The sequence below is a fragment of the Polyodon spathula genome, chromosome 3 (assembly GCF_017654505.1).
Source record: "Polyodon spathula isolate WHYD16114869_AA chromosome 3, ASM1765450v1, whole genome shotgun sequence".
Classification (NCBI taxonomy): domain Eukaryota; kingdom Metazoa; phylum Chordata; class Actinopteri; order Acipenseriformes; family Polyodontidae; genus Polyodon; species Polyodon spathula.
This window is the reverse complement of record NC_054536.1, coordinates 35541330-35559414: the sequence shown is the minus strand read 5'-3', so window position 1 is coordinate 35559414 and position 18085 is coordinate 35541330. Positions and strand designations below refer to the sequence as shown.

At 36.1% G+C, this 18085-nt stretch overlaps 1 protein-coding gene across 4 annotated transcripts in view; it reads left to right on the top strand.

Annotated features, from left to right (window-relative positions):
• Positions 1-1238: 1238 nt before the first annotated feature.
• Positions 1239-18085, top strand: part of cep192 (centrosomal protein 192) — a 98718-nt gene continuing 81871 nt past the window's right edge. For 3 of the 4 annotated variants that reach the window (XM_041245154.1, XM_041245155.1, XM_041245153.1), the window contains exons 1-5: positions 1239-1554; positions 8374-8565; positions 9108-9218; positions 14363-14511; positions 14806-14858. In XM_041245154.1, coding sequence (XP_041101088.1) covers positions 8396-8565; positions 9108-9218; positions 14363-14511; positions 14806-14858 — 483 coding nt within the window. In that variant the 5' untranslated portion in view covers positions 1239-1554; positions 8374-8395. The remainder of the gene's footprint in view (positions 1555-8373; positions 8566-9107; positions 9219-14362; positions 14512-14805; positions 14859-18085) is intronic. The other variant, XM_041245156.1, reaches the window with a different exon arrangement.

Here is an 18085-nt window from a genome sequence, read left to right as displayed (position 1 = left end):
TTATTTAATCACTGTAGTTCAGGAAGCATACAAAACATTAAGTAATTTAAAACAATACATTGTTGAAAAAAAAAAAAATAACCTCATTGCTTTGGCATTTGTTTCCCCAAAACATGCCAAAGTCACTTGTATAATTTTACTTTCTATGGAAAGATAAGCGGCAGGAGAATTGTTTGTCCAAATTGAAACTGTGTTATAGAACCTGAAGGTAGCACTGTCTTACTTACCCTCCTAACACTTTTATAAAAAAACAGACTCTGCCTCCAAACATACTGTGCACACAGTGTAGCTTATAGAGTGCATCTTGACATGGATACAAAATCACCTTTTTTTCTTAACTAATGTATTATTCTTGTTGTTTAAATTCACTTTGTGCGTGTGTGTGTATGTATGTGTATATATATAATTTCAGTCATCACATGCTGGTGACTTTTTAAATCTCCAAGTGGCCTCATTGCCCTCAGAAACACATCCAATTAAAACTGAACTACTACCCAGTTTGGATAGAAGAAAAACACACATGAAACAACCGAGTTCTAAAAAAGCCTTGTGGGAGGTGCTTGAATCAGAAAATGATCTAGTACAAAATGCACCTAAACAACAACAATGCGTTAGTTGAGATTGAGGAACCTGTGACATACTACCCGTGATGGTTATGTCTCATTCATGTGACTGGAAACATTGTATTCTAGTGCTTTGTTTCTTAATTATTAGGCAGGCCATTGGTTGCTCCAATTGATATATTTGATAGTTGTAAGATATGTTGGTGAAGGAAAAGATTACACACAAAACAACGCCCATTAAAATTGTCCACAAGATTAATTAAGCTGGAGAAAATTGATTGTATACTTATTTTAATTTTAAAAATATATATTTTGTAGACGTTGTATATTCAATTTTTATTAGAAAATAAATGCTGAAAATAAAGGCCATTTAACACGGGAAATGAATAACGAGAAGATGGAGCCAAATACTGGTATACCATGAAAGATATGCAACCTAATTAAATTAAACAAACTGTCCCATATCCACTGTTAGTTCTGTCAAGCACTGCATTAAACTTCACTCTATCATGTTCTTTCTGACCAATAGACTCCGAGTATTCTGCAATATTGATAAGAAAATAAGCGAATTAAAACCTTCTCTATGACCGTTTAATTTCTTCTCCTCCAACGACACAATGCCTGAGATGTTGTCCCGCCTATATTTTGGGGACGCTAGCGCGGGTTTCCTGTGTATAAAATTTACCGGATGGCTGCTCTCTGTGCGGCTGTTTCAGATTGTTTATGTCTAAGTAAACTAGAAGACAGTACCGGTAACTTTTGGCGGTTTCTATCAGAGTAATTTATTATCGGGTTTATTTTATTACAAAAGTGCAGAAGGTGTACATGCAGTCAGTCGCTTACTGAGTGTTCAGTATATGTGGTGTGTGAAGTTTTGTATGAAGTGGTTCACGGTTCAGAAGGTGGAGATTTATTTTGGTCTCTTTGGAACTTGTTTTGGGGCTACAGCAGGAGACGGTGTGCGAGAAAGACCAGATTGAAAAAAACAAAAGTAAGTCTCAAAACAGTAAACTCTTCTATTACACACACGATACAGGTAATATTGTAATTTAAATTTGAAAAGAAGTTTCTCTTTTTAAACCGATTGCGATTACAACATGCGGAGTGTTTTTCTGAGTGAGACGAGTTTCCCGAGCTGTGTGGCCTGATCAAGCGGATCCCAGGTCTCGGCTCAATCTCGGTGTAAATGCTTACTAAGTTTAAGTAGTACAATGTGAAGAAGAAATATGTTGTCGTTAGTTGTCTGTTTTAATAATAATAATAAAAAAAAATATTCTTATTGTTTTTTTTTTTTTTGTTAAGTACCAGTAGACATATTTACAGACTACAGTGTTGTGACACTAGCTATGTTTCATTAACAAGACAAACAAAAATAATGTGGATGCGAATCTTACCGTACAAACAGTTCTACGTAATGAGGTTATGAGTTTAAAAAAAAAAAAAAAGTTATCTCATATTTTCTTGAAGGGGGGGGGGGGGGGTTGCGCGCATTTGCTAGAACAGCGTAAGCAACCTCGCGCTGAGCATTCTGGTTATGTAACGTGTACGGTGTAGCTGGACTGTTGGGACTGGGGGGGGTTGTATTTTGTTTTTGAACTGTCCACGGGTGGGATACATGTCAGGCAATGAAGCACTTTAAAGAACAGCGTCAGGTGGCTGTCGGCATTCGTACACATGGACCAAAAAGACGCTCAGAATGATCTCTACACTAGTTTGGCAAAAGCTGTTAGTTTACAGCAGGTATCGTCTTTAAAGAAATAGGTACAAAAAATGTTCCACAATTCCACTGACTTCCAAAGACTGCACTGTAGTGCATAAATTGCCAGAAACAATAAACATACACTACTGGGCCCCAATCTTCCTATATGAATAACAACAAACTATCTATCTATCCTTGAAGTTAACACATATTTGGTAGCATTTGGCTACCCCAAACTCTTAATTTGCTACTGTTTGTTTATTTGTATTTTTATGCAGTAGCATTTTTCTGATACTTTATGTTACAGTTTGTGGGCCATTCTGAAATAACCAAAATTTTAAATAACAAATCTTAACTGCGTGTAACCTAACTCAGCCGAGCTGAATTTGATGTATTTAATATTGTTAAAAAATGTTTTAGCACATAAATCTGTCATTACCGTAACAACAAAAAACTGCTGTATAAAGTGAAATATATACTGAGCATCAAAAGAAACATATTGCTTATATATGAGCATCAAAAGAAATGTATCATATGTTTGGATACAATTCACTTGATTTGAGAAATAACAAACTGTTTTAAACAGGTGCAGTGACTTTTTATTGTGCTGATTTTAACCGTTGACATCACAAAGATGCTGCAAAATGATAGTCAGTTTTGGGCAAGTTTTGACTCTTGGTCTTCCAGTTCATGGCCTGTCATTGACATAGTGTGTCTGGTTATACCGTCTTGCCAAGTTTGAAATTGCTGGCTGTGAGCACCCAATACCGCGATCCACAGTAAGCAGCCCTAGTCCAGCCTCCAACATGCTGATTGCATGAATGTGCTGCTCTCTTGACAGACGTGGCATATTGGTGTTTTTTTGTGATTTTCTTTATTGCTTTTATGCAAGCTTGCAATTCAATGGCTGAAATCAGTCCATATCCAGTGAATCAACTGTCTCAGTAATTAGGTGATTTTAAGTGCATATGCTTCAGTCATAGTCACTCAAGCGTGTCATGGTCAAGGATGAATGATCGAGTGATTAAAAAGAAACCAAAAACATTGTTTGTCCATTTTTATATACCTTATTTTTTCAAAAATAAATGTGTTAAATAATTGTTTCTTTTGATACTCAGTATACATACAATTGATTAGGCATTATAATATTACACATTTAGTGAAGATATTTGTGTTTTCAAAAGTTAAGCGTTGATTTTCATATTTGACTAATAAAATTGAAGTTTAGACTTAGTTTTGGCACTTATCAGGTTTTGTACTGATTTTTGATTAAGAAATAAGTTAGCAATGATTTAAAAGTATACCAAACTTTTTTTTTTTTTTAAAGTATGAACCCCTTAACCCTTTACTAATATACAACTTTTACTTCTGCCAGTGAGGTGATGTGAGTTAGGAGTACAGAGAGCAGTAGACGCTGTATGAGATTTGTGGAACACGACAATCGAACCAAACAAAAACATGTCAGAGAAAGGGCAGCAATGTCCTCTTGGCACACAGAAAAGAATATATATATATATTAGTTGTGGTGCAGTGTGTTGTACGACACATTCATCTGTCACATCATGTCCGGTGTGTTTATGCCTTTTTTAATTTTATTTATTTGTTTAAAGAGTAAAGTGTAAATACAGAAAAGCATTAGGATATGCACTGCCTGGCCACTTGTATTGTGTGTATTTCTACCCTGTTGGATTTGGTGGGTTTGAGGCCTTTTATTGATACTTTCACCTTGCATAACCCTTTACAGTTCTGGTCACCTCGCTACAAAAAAAGATATTGCTGCTCTAGAAAGAGTGCAAAGAAGAGTGACTAGAATTATTCCGGCAATCTGATTTCAAGCATTCAAAATTTTAAAAGGTATTGACAGTGTCGACTCAAGGGACTTTTTCAAACTGAAAAAAAGAAACCAGTGGTTACAAATGGAGATTAGATAAAGGGGCATTCAGAACAGAAAACAGGAGGTGTTTTTTTTTTTTTTTATTTTATTTTTTTTTCACAGAATTGTGTGGGTCTGAAACCAACTCCCCAGTAATGTTAAAGCTGACACCCTTTTTAATGAATTTATAAAAATCTGAAGCCTACATATTCTGCCCTTGCCTAACTTTGAACATATAAATCATGACAGTTCTAACCTATAATCATTTGTTTCGTAAAGCATTTAATCCTAGCAGAATAGCATGCACGGCAATGATGCATAATAAACCTAATCAGACACGAAGTAGGCCTAATTTTTTGTTTAAAGAAATGTTTGAAACTGATCTACTCACCATGTGGCCATATTGGAAATGGTGTGATCTCTTTTCATGATCACATGCTCAAAGGGGTGGCCCAAGGTGCATTTTCACTAGGGGGCAATACACTGTTACGGTAATGATGTTGAAAACTGGGGACAGGTTTACAATGGCTTTTTCAAAAATAGAAAAAAAAAAAAAAAAACTTATACTAGTTCAACATTATACTATGATACAACATTCCTTTAAAAAAGTCATGTATTTAAAATGATTCCATAAAATACATTTGTTTTGATGATAATAAATATACAGTCTATATTAGGACAGTATGGGAAGGCATTTCTCTGTTTGCGGGAATTAAACTGGCAGGAACGGGTGGGGCTGGGTGTAGTTTTAAATCTCTCAGGAACGGATGGGAGTGCAACTGAAGGCTGCAGGAGGAGCAGTACAGAACCAAACTTTAGTTTGTCAGACAAGCTACAAGAACTTTAGATGTTGTAATATTAAACCAGTCAATATGAGGTGTTGTAAAGTTAAACCAATCAAATGAGGACTCAAACATCTGGTTATCCATATATTTACCAAGACAGACACTATATCCCTTGTGTCAGCTCCTTTTAATTGATACACATTTAGTGTTGTCACTGGCCCACCCATTCAGTTCAACCCCACTGCATCTTGCTATTGTTGATTGCAACTTATATTTACAGTAAAACTGTAAAATACCTTAACTAATTTTTTTAATATGTCTACTTCGGCAAATAATTGGGTTAATTAAACTTATCGGGAGTTCAAATTGGAATGAAACTCAGAAGACTTTGGCCCTCGAGTTGCTTTTTTTTTTCTGTTATCAACACATTATGCATAATGTTTTAAAAACTAGAAGTTAGAGTTTTTTTTTTTTTCTTCGAGCATCCGTGAGTATTAGTAATTATTGTGATTCTGAATTCCGTTGTAGATTTCAACAAAGATGTTTTATTCAATGCAGTCGAACAGTTGGGTATTACATTTTCCCTAAGCACAGGTTATAAGTCAACAAGACCAATACAATATTGGGGTTAATATAGATGTAACCTTATGATATCACCCCTTAATCCTTAACCTATCAGAATATCAATGACCACATAGGTCCACTTTTGTTTTACTACCTTAAGTGATTAGAACATCAAACCTGAAAAATAGCCTGCCTGAATTTGCCATACAGCGAATATGAATATACTGAATGGGAAATTCTGGCGGGACAAAACCAGGACCCCCCTGCTGCAGCAGTGTTTGTTAGCCATAATGGGCCACCTTCCTGTGTTATGAATCGAGTCGGTGAGATAACAGAATGGTGAACGAAACACAACCTACTGTAGTTCTGCTTTTTAACTAGTAAAACGTGCGCTTTCACGAAAGGGGTTAGAATGTGTGCTTAAAAACAGCATACCTTTTTTCCCCTGAACTGAGTGTCCAGCAATGCACCATAACAAAACTGCAAATTAAGAACTGTGAAACTATTTAGTCTCTCAAATGTAAACATCTAACTGTGTTTCTCATCCTTTTTCTTAACACCCCCCCTTAAGGATCAGCTGAGTTTAGTCATCGCCTCCGTGCCACAGAAAAAATTAACAATGGCATTTAATAAACATCAATTAATTACATTTTATACAGTCTGTTATTAGTTCAGAGGATAACAGAAATAATTCATAAAGCAAAAATAACTGAAGCCCAGTCACTCTTATAAACAACATGTAGATGCATACATAAAATATTTACTATTACGGAATATTGCTGACATATCTTTCCTTGTGCCATGGTTTGGAAAATAGTAGTGATGTGTGAACCGGTTCCTGCTGTGGAACCGACAAACCGAATACAAATATCAGGATCAGGTTCCAGTGAGTACTATTATGTTTTTAGTAAAACTGATTATTAAAACGTTGGTTATCAAATGTATTTGACAGAAATTATTATTGACACATTCACACATTAGGAAAAAAAGGTCTGCAAAATGTTTTACAGTAATAACAGTTTTTAGAGTTTTCATTTATTATATATTTCCCTGGAGAATAATTCAGTCTCGTGTTTACATAAAGTAATAAACTCTTTAGGTAAAGTGAATGTTCTGCACCTTGATTGGATCATTCGCAAGACATCCCCAAGCCAAACATGACGTGATTTCAGCTGTCTGCACATACCATGTGGTTAAAGATTCTTTTAATTGTAAGCTTTGTGAAATTTCCGATTTAACAAGGTTAATATACAAGCACATAATGGCTTTTGTTATAATTGAAGATTATTGATTATTTTGGTAACTTTAATTGTATAGCGCAATTTCATAGATTGCACAATATTGTCAGAACATTGCAAAAGGTGCATCGTTTATGGATCATATCTTACGTACAGTGTCAAATATTTTTCCATTTGCAAAACATCTATGTATCTCCAGTTTTCGCAGTCTATTTATTAACTCCCACTTTTGCTCACACTGACACTGTTTTTCAAAATAGTTTTCAAACCGGAATCGAAATACCCAATTCGGAACAGATTAAAAAAATCTCCTCATCTCCACATCACTAGATAACAAGTAGAATAAACTGTGAAATTCAGATGTGTAGCGGAACATGTCAACAGGCATAAATGAAATGGATGCTTCGTTCTGATTAGACCATATTACATTTTTTGTAAGCTCTTGGACCAAATGGCCATTTTATGTTTAGTACAGTTTTGTATGTTGGAACTACTGCACTAAAGTAAAGGACAACTGAGACACACTTCAAACAGTTACGCCAGGCATCCCTTTTTACAATTTAATGTAAAGGTGTGTATACGTGAATTTGAATACTTTACGTTATTTAGTAATGCTTGACCATATATAATTAAATGCACAAGAAGGCAAGCATTACATTAATTACTTACTATATAACTTGATTGTGTGTTAATTTGGCATTTAAAATACGACTTATGGCAATGTTTGGGAGGTTTATGTACACTAGCACAGTATGTAGAGAAGAGTGGTGTTTCATTAGAGTACTTGGAAATTGTAATGTTCAAGTACTCGTCTCGAGCAACAATAGGTCTCGAAAATCCCACTTCTACTATCAAAGACTGCAAAGTTTTAAATCACTGAGGCAGACTTTAATATCAGTCAGTGTTTTTTAAAATTCCAAAATATTGTGGTAATTTATCCTTGGTAATTACGTTTTCCAGATTCAATTGTAGGCTCAACTCTCTTTCGCTCTGCACAGTGGGTGATCTTTGTCTTTTTTAAAAAAATTTATATATATATATGTGTATATATATATATATATATATATATTTTAAACCATGTAATTTGGGGTAAAGTTACTTATAACAAAAAAAACAAAAAACATAATAGGTTCCTGTTTTGTTGTTAATTGAACCTTTTAAGAAACACACTATTCTAAAAACATAATATCCGAAAACATGTTCAATATGTGTATAGTATAAAGTTATCTTCACTAGCAACTTTTATTACAACCATAAATAAACATTTCAATATGCTGTAATGTAGGTGTTTTTATTTATTTTTTTAAACTTGTCTTTGCGATGTTAAAACACTATTTGCTTATTCAGGATTTGTTTGCTTAGAAAATACTAACCAGGGCTGTCGGTATCACATGGTACTATAAAGAGTGTGTGGATATGCTTTAAATGCTGACATTGCAAAGTTTAAACGTTCATAAAAGTTTACCGAAGCACATCCCTACTTAATGTGGGTCTACCAAAAAGTTCTACACTGCATGGCAACCCTTTTTGCCCTACATTGAACAGCTTGAACTTTATCTTAAGATTCATTGGCTTGTGCCCTGATTCCTCCCATTGCTGTTGGCGAGTGCCAAGCTGGGATTTAATTTATTTCTTTTTTTTTCTCCGGCAGAAGTGGAGCACATCGCCACAATATGACGGAAAGCTTCCGCAACATTGAAGACGAGTCGTTTCCAAGCTTCCTTTCAAATTCCCTGGGTAGTAACAGTAGTGGAGTTCTAGGAAATGTTACACTCTGCTCCAGTCTGGGACTTCCCGTAGCTGCTTCCACTATAGCTAAAATTAAACCAGGATCCAACAACAGGTGAGCTGGCACTGCGAATTTTGTTTGTCTTTCCGCTAGATGCTTTGATAAAATAAGTGTACGTTCTAGATTTAAACTTTGACTTCCTGATGCTGCATCTGGTCTTGTGTACTACATATTGTGACACGTTTGCTTGTTGTTTCTAACGAAGTTGGCAGTTAGGATACAAATACAGGAGTCAAAACCAAAACTGTTGTCCTACTAACACTGTACGCAATGCTGTATTTCAAGTTTCTTTTTTTGCATTGATCCGTGTGATGCACAGATAGAATAGCATCACAGTTTCTGGGCTACAACTGCTGCTATGGATACATGTGTTTTGAAAGTAATGTCACAAATATGATTGGCTGATGTGACCTGAAGCTGCATTACGCTATTTTAACTGAATAGGGCTCTCCTGCATACTACTGGGATTGACTGAACAGACTTGGATTTCAACATGGTGTGTGGTTGCAGGTTTATTGTTACCAACCTCAGATTTGATATTTTTTAACCTAGAACACATTGATGCTGGAAAATGTCTGTTTTAACTTTCACTGCAGGGTTCCTGATATCCAGGCATCATATTTAGAAGATGGACAATTGTCACACCCATTATTGGAGTCCTTAAATGCACAGAAAGGAAAGTTTGCCCTCAGTTTCAAAGATGATTTGTAAGTAATACAAAGTTTTTGTTAAACAAGTGTTTCTTTGTATGCCTTTAAATGTATGTACATTTTTTTTTAAATCTAAATTTTAATGTATGAGTTTGTTTCAACCTAACCTGCTAATTAACGTGTCTCCTGTCAACCACATTTTAAAAATAAATAAGTGAATACGAAATATAAGGAGCATGCCTGTCCACTTGAAAGGGAGAGCACAAGACATTGGGAAAGGAAGATTTATAGAAAACTACTATAAAAACTGCAACAGCCTGGTACTAGTGGGAGGAGACTCTGTAAACACAGTAGCAAACTACATTGAAAGTAGCAACTTCCCAGACTAAAATAAGGCAGGACTAAATGGCTGCAAATTTTGGATTTTCATGTGATAAATAAGGAAAGCCATACAGCCATAAGCACCTAACCGATTTCGAAGAGGGGACATGTGCCTCCCCACTTTGATTGGGGGGGGGGGGCACCTATATATTTTTCCCCGCCACTTTTTCATGTATTCTTGCAATTAGAATGTTTGTCATGGTTTGCTTTTAAACAGTTTAAAATGAATATACAATAGCTAGCACTAGCAGCTTAGAAATGAGTGACTGAAACAAGCTGCTAGGCAGTTTAGCAGAGACTCCAAAAAATACAGGCTCGGTAGCTTTCAGTTTAGTTTTTGTTCTCTGCTAAATTTTATATTCATTGAAAAAAGGCGATAGAGTTTACTTTAGTGAAATAGGCTGCAATATTATTTAATTGAGAATGTGTCATTGTTAATTTTTAATATTCAACTTTCACATTGAAACTTGCGGTGTGGCCTGCTGCTCATTCAATCAAACCAAGTACAATGTAAGAATTTACAGCTGCGGACAAAAGTATTGGCAACCTGCAATTTAATGTAATAATTCAAGAAAACATGTTAAATACAAGCATTTAGTGAACATTGGCCACTAATTAATGACAGACCAAAATACACAATTTGTGGTAGTTTAACATTCAGTCTTATGTAAGTAAATAAATAAATAAATAAAAAAGCAAGCCCTTGTAGCAAACTACAACAAAGGAAATGGCTAGTGTCAAAGAAATCCGACAACTGTAGTGCAGCGTGAATATTGTGCTTACCAAGAAGTTATCAGTGAAGCTGAAATGAAATGCAGTGTTCAGAAGTTCTGGAATAACATGGAAACAAGTTTCCCAACTCTTGCTATAATCAATTTTCTGCATTAAATAAATAAACTTCAAGATGACCAGTGCTCCAGAAAAGCATCAGACATGTGCTTTATCAGAATAATATGTATGTAAACAAACAAACCAAAACATAAAATAACTAAACTGTATCACAGCAGAAACAAATGCACAGTCTTTTACATAAAGGTATGTAAAACCTACAATTTGTTTGCTGTCCTGTAGAAACCCCACCAAATGTTATGTAAAACGAACATGTTTATTGTTGAATACGCTGTGAAGCTTACCCATTTTACAGGATTAAAACTTGAACCTGATGTTGTGAAAACCATAATAAATATTTAGATTAGGTTTCTCCTTTTCCTATTTCTATAGACAGACCAATTTTGTTTGTCAGTATTGTATTTAAAAAAATATAGTTGAATTTTCATCCCCTTGACTTCATACACCATAATTTTAAAAATAATGTTTAAGCCTGTAATTGCTATAAAATGTTAACATATATGATGATTTAAAATAAAAATAAATGATGTAAAGTGTTTCATTAACCCTTTATGCTCCTGTGTTCTACATACCCATGTTTAATGTAGAGATAAAAACACATTTTATTTTTTGTTTGAACAATGAAAACAAAAATGTTGCTAATAACAATAGTAATCCAGTAAACCATAATTATCAAAAAAAAGTTAAACATCAAAATGTGTGCCATTGTCAACTTGCTCTGCCGTTTATTGAAATGCTCCATACAACCGTACCTGGGGTTGCCTTCACAACCACTGCACATTTTTCTTGTGTCCTTTCTTTTGGTTTCATTTTCATAGCAGACCCTGCACCCTTTTTTTTTGCGGTCTCTGCTTGCCTTGTGTTGGAGGGATAATCACAGTCGTGTACAGGGCTACTTTGCGCAGGAATTGTGATGGTTCTGGCTGCCGCTGACGCCTGCTTCATTGCCTCTACCCAGTGCTGTGTTTTGATAGTGTTTCGTCACAGCACTGCCATTTTAAACCAAACAGCTTCCTGTCTGCAGCTGGCTTACCTGTAAAGTAGCTGCATGCTCTTTTGTTTGTACAGTTTGTACTGTGCTTGGATCCACATACTCTTCATTATCATCATCACTGAAAGATAAGTCAGCATCACTGTTGCTGAAATCCTCCGAACCAATTTGAAATCTTCGTCACTTGTTGTTTTCCATGTACGTTGCCATGTTTAGATTTAGCTAAAAACTATATAAACTACAACTAAACAAGTAAAACTAATAATAAAACAATTTAAAACTCTTATCTGTCCTATACATTATTTATGTATTTATTTTTTTGTTGATGCGGGCTCTACCTTGAATTAGATGACCGACTGGAGTTATGCGTCCCGAGCTGTAGGCGAGTGCAGGAACGAAAGTCAAGGTCATTTACCACACAATGGAGCACGTATCAAGAGGGCTTTATCGGTATTAGAAAACCATTTATTTTCTCTCTTTTTAAAAAAAAAAAAAAAAAAAAACTTTAAAATCTGTATTTACTTTCAACTTCTAATATTTTGCTGGGTAACCTTCCACTGAAGAAAATAGTCCCTAACGTAATTACAGTAGAAGAGCGACATACATGTTGAACTGTTTTTATTACTATAATGACATTGCCAGATAAATTAACTGTAGGATTGTTGAGTAGTCTGTGTTATGTAGAGTCGGACTCCAAACTTGCTGGAGGCGGCACGTCAGTCAAGCTGGAAGGGAGTGGATTGGCTCATGTGGTAAGAACTGAAACCGTTGTCAGTTTGACTGGTTGGTTTTGAGACGGGGGTTTGGATCCAGCTGATGACAGAATTGTGGACCAATCGTGTCTTTCCTGTTGATTTTGCTCTCCAATATTTACGAATTGAGCCTTCATTAAGGTGTCCTGTCAGACATATGATTTCGCTTGTCTCAAGACCAGCGTCAAAGTATGTAAGTAGCTTTTTACGTTATCAGATTTGTTGTAGATTAGAATGTCTCTGCGGATTGATTTAAATTTAAATTCACAGTTAAGCACTTCAACGCTCTGGCGGGCATCTATGCAAAATAGAAGCCTGCTAGATCTGGAAGCTGATTGGCTCTTCGCACTCAATCATTTTCTAAATATATGTGTGTGTTTGTGTACTTGTCAAAGGTGAATGACTTCCCGCAATATCTGTCTTCTAAATGCCCACAGGTAGATTAGAATCGCTACGTGACACGCAATTGGATACAAATGTCACCTGGCCCTCTCCTGTCTTTTCATTGCACATTTCACAGTACTAGCGCTGCCTTAGAATGAAACCTGAAACACTAGACCTGAGAAACTGATCATAGAAGAGAATGGGAAAACTTGACTTGCATGGTACTGTATGTGGATTTTCATTTGACGTATGTCATGGTGTTGTGGTTAATGAATTAGTTATTGGATACTACACAGAATTTTGTTTTGATAGTAATGCAAATAAAAAAATAAAAAAAAAAAAAAACTATCTTATCTTTCTTGAGGTTTTTGTTGTTTTTGAAGTTGAATATTTCAGTCCAGGTTTGATAGCACTTAATCTTCATTTCTAATATTTAAATACGGAATAAATAGAATTGCAAATAATAAAAGAAAAAGTGTAAGTATTTTTATTGGGGTTAATTTCTAAATGCCATGTGTTTACAATTACCAAAATTATAGATTCAGCAGCAAAAATTAGGGCATTGGCTTGCCAGAGCTTAAGAACCTTTGTCAGCATATGCTTAGAAATGCACTATATACAACATTTAATATAGCATTTAAATTAAGACCATGTCACTAACATACTTTGCATAAAATATTAGGGCAGGAGAAAGGCAGACAAAAATCAAGGACATCCGATCGACTTAATTTGCTAAACTTAAATGACCAATACAATAGTTGTACTGTTCTGTAGCAGTGGTGGCTTCCAAGTCAGAAGAGGCACAACTACAAACCTGTTTCATCAGTTGATTGTGTTCATTGCTTAACAAAGGCAAAATCCTAAAAGCTATGTTTTTGTGGGATGGTGAGGGGGCAAGCAGATTTTTTCAAGCATTTTCTCTCTTTGGACAACAAGACTTTCAAGAATTGCACACCCCTGATCTCTAACATCAGACTTTTTTTTTGTTCCCCCACAATCTGGGAACATTGTAACAAAGCTCTTTCACCTTTTTTGCTCTACACAATAGAAGTTTTAGCATCTCAACAGCGAGTTTAAAACCAACAATAATGTCTTCCTTATCAGTCATGACAGAAAAGCTGGTAATGACAAGGCCAAACACTATCTTCACATTACTGACCTGAATTTGAAGCGCCTGCGGGGATCTTAAGTATTTTCAGTAGACACCGCGATCAGATTAGTACACAAGGTCTGGTTTGATCTTCAGCTGAACCTGGCATGACATAGGAGCGAGTGTGTCTTACGACTGCCAGACATCTTTTGAGGTCCGAAAGGAGGAAAACAGACTGAATGTGTGTGCCTCGTATATAATGGACACAAATGAACTTTTAAAGTCTGATCTTGACTGTGACCCCTGTTGTCCAGTGCAGAGCTGCTTTACCTCTGTTTAATTTGAAACCGCTTGGACTATCTGCCTCTGCTTTTGACTTTCTATGCAGAACTTGACAATAAGTGGAACTGCAGTTTATTTAACATGTGAAAGTTAAAACTAATTATTGAATACAAAGGAACTTTGGGACTATAATACAAACTTTTTTCTTGTTTTTTAATTTTAAAGCGTTTTCAATATTTAAACCCTTTCCTTTTAGTATGAGTAATATAACGTAGATGAGCAACAAAGTTTTGGAATTGATGGCTATTCTGAACTTAACCTTTTTTAATTCTTTGAATAAACCACACATCACAATGTATGATTATGTTTTTAAGTTTTACCTAATAATAAGTGAATCAACAATAATTGTTTAAGCTATGCAATGTATATGACTGTTTTTAAGTGTGGTATTCACTTGCCTTTTTATTAACAGAGAAGATGCTGATGACTTCATTGCTGCTCATCGTATGTCTGATATCTTGGTAAAAGTCCAGCAGGAAGAGTTTACTTCTATAGCGGATAACATCCCATCAAATGGAAACCCAGGCCACTCCCTAGGCCTAATATCTAAACCTATGACTGGTATGAACAGCTCTGTGTAATACTGTAAAACACTTGTCATTGAAACCAGCCTCAGGTCATTTTATTGTTGTGAATGGTAATCGCATCATGCGGCATTTAGTTAATGTATGTAGTGTTATGTTAACTAATTGTGCAAGACAGCATATGGTGGATGCATACTGTGACCTAAAGTAACAGAAAGACATTCAAAACAAACTGTTTCTAATGTATTTGGATTTATCGAACCTGATCCCCCCCCCCCCCCCCCCCCCCCCCCTCCTTTTTCCCTTTTTTTTTTTTGTTTGTTGTGTGTAGACCTTTCCACTGGGTTGCCTCCAACACACACTAAAGAAATCAAGGCATCAAAGGTAATGTGTTGATTATAGTACACTTTGTGTGAAACTCACTATCTAAATTAAAGTTTCAAACAACACGAAAATTAATGACCCAAAGTATTTGATATAAAAAAAAAAAAAAAATATATATATATATATATATATATATATATATATATATATATATATATATATATATATATATATATATATATATATATATATATAAATAAAAAAAAAATAAATAAATAAATAAATAATGTTTGGTTTGCCCACAATGTACCCATCAGGCTGATTCCCTTTTTAACATGGATAGAACAGTACAGTGACTATGGATTGCAAAAGAGAAGTGGCAGCTGGAAAAAAATTACAAAAACATAAATACCTCTTGCATTGACTGATTTTTTTTAATCCTGCATCTTTGCCAGATTTAACCTGCATAACCATGTGTTCACTTTCAAGTATGAAATGTAACAATTACTGAAATGGGTGTGTACCTCTTAGACCTGAATAGTTTATACCAAAGCTACTCTTTGAGTCTGCCTCTGAGGGATCAAAAGTACTGCAGTCACAGATCTCTGCACCATTTTTCCTTTGAAGACTGACCTGATTGGAGAGCCCTGTTCCCATAAGTACATTCATTGTTGCTTATATTCCGTGTACAGTGTGCTTGTTAACCCTTTATTTATTCAGTGCCGGTTAGGTGCATCAGGTTTAAAAGGCACTGCATCTCCAGCCAAGCCCTACCACTTGTTTGCTGTATTTCACATCTCTTCATAGTCGTGCATACAAGCTTCTCTCGGCTGCTATCGGTCTCACGCGGCCATTGAAAGGTTTTCTCTGCTTTTTCTGGAGAAAAAACGACGACTTGTGCTTGTTGTCTTTTTGATGGGACCGGAATGTGAGGGAAAATTGCAATGTTGGACCGCAAAGGGTTAAGCGTCTCGCTGTAATAGTTTTTCTATTTACGCATATCTGTATGCACATCCTGTTGCTAGTTACATCCCACTGTGGCCTTGTGCCCTGCATGAAGCCAGTGGCTCGAGTCGCTCCTTCCCAGGGACCCAGCAACATAAGTTGGCTGACTTTGTCCTCCACCCAGGCTGCATAACTCTTGCCGGAGTTAGCACTGTATAAGAAGTTTTATATTTATGTAATAAAATTACTGCTATGTTGAGAAATTCTCTGTTCTGTGTTTTATAGATGCCACACGCAGGTCTGTAGTGTGGTGCTTGTCTCACGTGCAGTAGGAACAGTTGTTTCTACTAACTTGGCTCGTGTTTTTCAGGCACAATAAAAGCCGATTTTGAAGTTTATCAAAAACACCAGCCAAGTTGGTAAAAACAGTTGGGGCAATGTTGACCCCCACGCTTTTACAATTGTGCTGATTTTTTTTATTTATTTTTTCTGTGCTGGGCAAGGTTGCCCCAATGGTTTTTTGAAACTTGGCTTGTGTTTTTGATATCTCAACTTGAAATGACTGGGCACTTTTTTGATAACTTGGTGTTTCACATTTCCAACCTGCAGCTGGATTTTTCAGTGCCTGCTGGGTCGTCTTTGACCCAAATCAAGCAAAGTATCTCCGCATAACTGAGAGAAGTGTTTGAGGCCATTCTACTGTTTTGAAGATAACACTGCGTGAATACCGTGCTTACTACAAAATTGTCAGTGAAATTTAAATGCAGTGTTTACCAGTTCTGGATAAACATCATTCCCAGCTTGTGCTGTAATCATTTTCTGCATACAAAAATGTACTTCGGGATGACCAGCAATCCAGAAAGGCATCAAATGTACATGTTGTATCAGAATAATATGCAAACAAACCAAAACTTAAAAAAACCCATAAAAACTGGAAACTATATCAAGCAGAAGCAACAGATACACAGTCTTTTGAACTTCAAACATTTTTTTTTTTTTAAAGGTATATAAAACCTACAATTTGTTTGCTGTCCTGTAGAAACCACACCAAACGGCAACTTTTTCTTGTGCAAGTGAGCCAAATTAAATGAATTTAGAGCAAGTGCTCTGCAAAGAGCCAATCATAAACACAGAATTTATGTACTTTTTTATTTTTTTCTATAAAGTGGGGGGGGGGACGGATTATTGTACTTGATGTGCTTCTTTTAATGTGACGTCTGCTGCTGCACAGTTTTGCTCATTTGTTAAGTCCAGTTTATAGCTGGTTAAGTTTAGCTTAATGCAATCATTCAGTCTTTCTTCTGTTAGTCTTGAGTGCAAATAGTTTTTGATGTGATTCAAGTGGGAGAATACCTGTTTGCACATATAGAGGGAAACAAACATAGTTGAGAGTAATTCTGCATTGTGCCATATGCAAGTGGAAGTTCATTCCAAGTTTGCAGAAATTAGGTTATCTTTGCGATGCAATTTCTTCAAATCGGTCCATTTGTGCAGTTTTGGTAGTTCTGCATGTTATCGGTTTTGAAGGCTTTCCAGATTTTGAATTTGAGTGTGAAACTTTTCAACCTAAGTGTTTGACTCTGTGAAGTCTGCCATTTTCCAGCTTCAAATCTGATTGAGATGCCTGGAATCACTGTCCAGTCCAGTGTTTCCACACAAGATAATTAAACTTGAAGCCAGTGACTTTTAAAGCAGCTTTCTTGCTTGCTGTCGCCTCTGCAAAGCAGTTGAGTGAAATGCAGGCATTATCTATTGTGAAAACCTGCTTATTTTTTTAGAGGCCAGGACAAAGGTCACGCACCGTACCAATCCTGCCTTCTTGCTGGACTGTTTCTGCTTTCCATGTCAACCAGTCTAATTAGAGGCTTTCCATTCATCTCCTTTCCAGTCTTACAGGGTGAGACGCTTATGTTGAGAGGACAAAAAGTTGGATAAACTAGTTTTCAGCTATGGGACAAAGTCCTGTGGTCAAGACAGCAGCTGTCCAAGTGGATAGCAGAATCAGGGTTGATGCCTGTGAGCTGGCCATTTCACCAGGGGCATTGCAACTTTGTGGGTGTTATTCCAGGGTGCATCTGTCAAGGACATATTCGGTGCAGTGGTGTGGGCTACTCCCCATACTTGCAGTAGGTTCTACAGACAATGTCGTTGATCCTCAAAACCCTGGTTTTGTAATTTTAGTGTTAAGGGCAACTGAATGGTAATACACAGGGCAGCCTCTCTGCTTAGCCTTGTAGCATTTCGGTCGTTCTGCAATAATGTCTTTGCGATGCCTTGGGCATACTCACCTGCTCAGTAATGGTTACGTTTCGTACTGGAAAGGGAATGTTTCCTGACCATTT